This window comes from Seriola aureovittata, chromosome 7 (assembly GCF_021018895.1).
Source record: "Seriola aureovittata isolate HTS-2021-v1 ecotype China chromosome 7, ASM2101889v1, whole genome shotgun sequence".
Lineage (NCBI taxonomy): Eukaryota > Metazoa > Chordata > Actinopteri > Carangiformes > Carangidae > Seriola > Seriola aureovittata.
This window is the reverse complement of record NC_079370.1, coordinates 8,094,532-8,098,679: the sequence shown is the minus strand read 5'-3', so window position 1 is coordinate 8,098,679 and position 4,148 is coordinate 8,094,532. Positions and strand designations below refer to the sequence as shown.

The 4,148-nt window shown below is 42.5% G+C and overlaps 1 protein-coding gene across 1 annotated transcript; it reads right to left on the bottom strand.

Annotated features, from left to right (window-relative positions):
* Nucleotides 1–205: 205 nt before the first annotated feature.
* On the bottom strand, nucleotides 206–3,672 carry pou3f1 (POU class 3 homeobox 1). The gene has a single exon (XM_056379762.1). The coding sequence runs from the start codon at nucleotides 3,617–3,619 to the stop codon at nucleotides 2,492–2,494; it is 1,128 nt and encodes a 375-aa protein (XP_056235737.1). The 5' UTR covers nucleotides 3,620–3,672; the 3' UTR covers nucleotides 206–2,491.
* Between the last annotated feature and the right edge of the window lie 476 nt (nucleotides 3,673–4,148).

Genomic DNA, 4,148 nt, shown 5'->3' with positions numbered 1-4,148 from the left:
TTCAGTTTCACACCAAACTCTTCGTCTTTCAGATGCTTAAAACATGAGCGATGTTTATAAAAGGGAGACAGTTTCGATATGATTGAAGGCTACTCTCAGTGGGATAAATAACTCTCTCATATAATACTACTACTACTACTAATAATAATAATAAATAATAAGCACTCAATGAAAAAGACAATATTTTCGTATTAATATTGCACAATTTAATACTGCGATTACACAAAGATGTGAACAACGTCAGAGTCTGTGTGAACTTAGCAGGGAATGCCTGAGGTAAAATACTGTTGTCTATTCCCCTTAACAGCACATGTACACAGCTTCTGATTTTAAACGACCCCCTGTTACATAACGAATCACTGCGATTTCAACTGAACACATGGTGCGCTCACCAGCTCCCGATGCTCTGCACACACTGCACAGCATTAAACTTTATGATCATCTTTATCTTGTTTCCCTGGCGAGGCTGCAACAGACAGCAACAAAGGACGAGTGGTTTGGATCTTAATGAAGACAAAAGACCATTTCTTGTATATATGTTTTATGTAAGTAATAAAATATTACTATAACATAAATATAAATGTGACTTTGCAGTCTACATTTAGCATCAACATACAACCAATGTAGTAAACAAAAAGAAAAACATACTGAAATCCACTGCAACATAACCATTAACAGAGCTAAACAAAAAGCTCCAAACACGTTTAAGAAATAAATATATATATATATAAATGGTCAGATTCATAAATGAAATCATATTAAAATATCTTCTTGGAATTAGTAAGTGTACAAAACTGCCCGGAAAGAAACAAAAACAAAACAATATCTCAGAACAAATACAAGTTTACATATTGGACATATTTACATATCGGAAATAATCCTGGCAACATTTTCTCTAAAATCTTTTTTTATCATTATTATTTTTTTCTTGGAAAAAAAAAAAGTTTCCCTCATCTGTATTGAATAGCACTGCTGTAGGCTTTTTGGACTGGTCCAACATTGAGAAATGACACACAACGCATGAGATTTTTCAGATTTCCTTTCAGGTCAGAAAAATAAAAATAAATATATCTAAAGTGAGTCCCTTCATCGCTTTCCCTTAATGAATTATTATTTTCTAATCTCCGAATCCAGCGTTTTAATGTAATACATTGGATCTAGGGGACAAAGGAAAACGATGTGGTTGTAACCAGATTAAAACATAGGAAAAAATTAAAAATAAACACAGAGGAACAAAAAATCATGTACAGGCGTGATATTCCGACATGGGGCACTGAAGTTACCTGAGTTATTATTACTTTTCATTTCGTATTTTGACCAATCTCTCTTGAAATGTTTGGAATACAACAGGGTAAGAGGCAGTGACCAGTGTGAGCTGACAAGCGCTCTGTGGTGATAACCAGGAACCTGTAAACATGGGGTTTATTGTGTTTAAGCCTATTGAGATCAGCTCCACTCACTATTTTATTAACTAATGTAAAAATTGCAATAATAATATTAACAAAAGAATAAGTGCTCCATGCAAAAAAAACTATTATTTGAAAATAACCACCCCCCCCCCCCCAAAAAAAAAAAAAAAAAATCACCAAAACAAGAAATGCCTGTTTAGAATTTGCCCTTTTTAGCGTCTGGTGTTGTTTACAAATTTCGACGTGGTCAGCTGCAAAGCTTTAAATATTTTTTTAAGGCATGCAGTCAGAACTTAGACGTCCTGTTGCATTGGACATTTTCTGAAATGTGTCTGCACGTACAAGTATGAGTGTTTTCTGGTGCCATCATTTCTATCACTTCCCCACCATCAACAGGAAAAAAAAAATTAGACGCTGCTCTGATGAGTTACAGCACCTATATAGCAAATCATGACAGAAATAATAGACAGTCTGCAGAAAGAGAGACATTGAAGTTAAAATATTTCCAAACCAAAACATCACACTTAATAGAACAAAGAAAGTATACACTAATATTCAGAAATCTGGTTAATCAGTTTAAGCCTGAAAAAGCAAAAAATGTTCATTCAGTGTAGGCTACTCATCTCCAGTGTTGATCATTTTCAGGCAACCACCTCATTCTGGTGAGCGCCAACAGTTCATTGTACACCAGGAGGAGATTGGCCTCAATTGACACATTTAATTACTCCCCATTTGAAACAGCCATGGGATATCAAATTTACTTTATCTGCATGTCTCCTCCATATAATTTTGGTAAATAAAGATCTTTGTTTCACTTTAAATGCGCACGGAATCAGTAATAGCGAACATTTTTTTTTGTCATTTTTTTCATGATTTTTTTTTTTTTTAACATTTTCCCTCTTGCCATCTATTTGCTGGACATGACGATCTCCGAATACTAAGGGCAAAACTCATCTGTTCAACTTTTCCATGTCTCTTTTTCTCTCTGGAAAACAAAAGCCAAACTTAAATACTGTAAACTCCATAGTCCCTTTCTCTTTCCTATCCCCCCGCGGAAATGCTCGGATTGTTCATGAAAACAGTCACTGCACAGGACTCTGTAGTGTGCGGTGTAGAGGAGGGGTCTCTGCTTGGGAATATACGTCCTCCATATTCGGGTGAGGGACCCCCACTGGTGTCATTCTTTTCTCTTTTTGTCTTCTGTTGCAAAACCAAACACGGACAACCTCTTTTTCCAACTGCAGAGTGCCGGCTAAAGTGCTGATTTCATGAGCAGATGGCTTTGGGCATTTTAAGAAATGATTTTCCAGCGCACCTTTCACCCCCACTTCAATGGAGGTCCTCTTCTTTCGTTTCCTGCCCTGCGCAGCAATCTTGTCCAAATTGGTGGGACTGCCAGTGTTTGAGTCTGTCTCCTCCAGCCACTTGTTTAGGAGCGGCTTAAGTTTGCACATGTTCTTGAAGCTGAGCTGCAGCGCCTCAAACCTGCAGATTGTGGTTTGCGAAAAGACGTTTCCATACAGGGTGCCCAAGGCCAAGCCAACGTCCGCCTGCGTAAAGCCTAGTTTGATCCGCCGCTGCTTGAACTGCTTGGCAAACTGCTCCAGGTCGTCGGAGCTGGGCGCGTCCTCGTCCGAGTGGTCCTGATGGTGGCTGAACGCCTGCTGGGGCGACTCCATCTGGTTGTCGTGGCTGCCCGAGTCGTCGTGGAGCGGGTCCCGCATGCCATGGTGCAGGGAGCCGGGCTGGGGACTCAGCATTGCGTTGAGGTTTGTGTATCCAGGCTGGGAGTAGACCAGCGACTGGTGGCCGTTGGATGCTGGGGACAGCGGGGATAAGTGGTGCGTCGTGGTGGGCGCCCACGAACCATGGTGACCACTCTGCGTCTGCTGGTGCACCAGGTGAGATCTGTGGTGGAAGCCGCTGCTCAGGTCCTCTCGGCTCGCCTGCACGCTGGCTTTGTGCTCCTGCTGTCCGATGTGGGTGCCGCTGGACCAGTCGGTGTTGGAGGTGGGCAGCCACTGGTGGTGCGTCAGGCTCATCGGGTGTCCCGTGTTGGTAGCCGCAAGCCCTTGCAAGTACTCGTGGTGCATCATTTTCTGCACCTCTCTGTAGGTCGTCCCCTGGTGCATCCTATCCGAATCCGGATGCATGAGCGGGTTAGACGGCAAGGAGTTATTCCTCGGAATATACTGAGCTGTTGTCGCCATGGCTCCTACTTCGAAAACTGACGAGCACTTCGGAGGTCTCCAGGCTTTAGAGCCAAAACGCAACAACCTGCTCTGGGAGGTCTTGGGCAAGAGCGAAGACACGCCTCCCCTCCGCTTGTATTGGCTCCTCTCCGATTCAAGCCCACTAGGGACATATTCAATAGGCGCAGGGTTTCAGAGCATGGTACAGCGCATTTTTCGCACAGGATGAATAGAGCTCCGTTCTTACATATGTTACAGAAAAACATATGTTCTATTTATTAAATGTCTCTTTGAGTTTTTAACACTACCTCTCTCATTTCGTATACCTGCTCTCCATTGATAACTCGTGCGCACAGATAGCCTGTCTATATTTTCCCCAGTCCTCTCACAGAAAGGTGAACCGTGCTGCAGCAGCGGGATTTGATTAGGTTTCCCTGGGTTTGGATCGGTTGTTTTGCAAATAACCACGTGGGGGAGTACGGAGATCTTTTTGAAGGGTTGACCCCCCCCCCCCACACACACACACACACTTCCCAGTCCAACACAC

Bases quoted from the DNA above. Each gene is read 5' to 3' on its own strand.
- pou3f1 (XM_056379762.1), bottom strand. From the start codon at position 3,619: ATGGCGACAACAGCTCAGTATATTCCGAGGAATAACTCCTTGCCGTCT.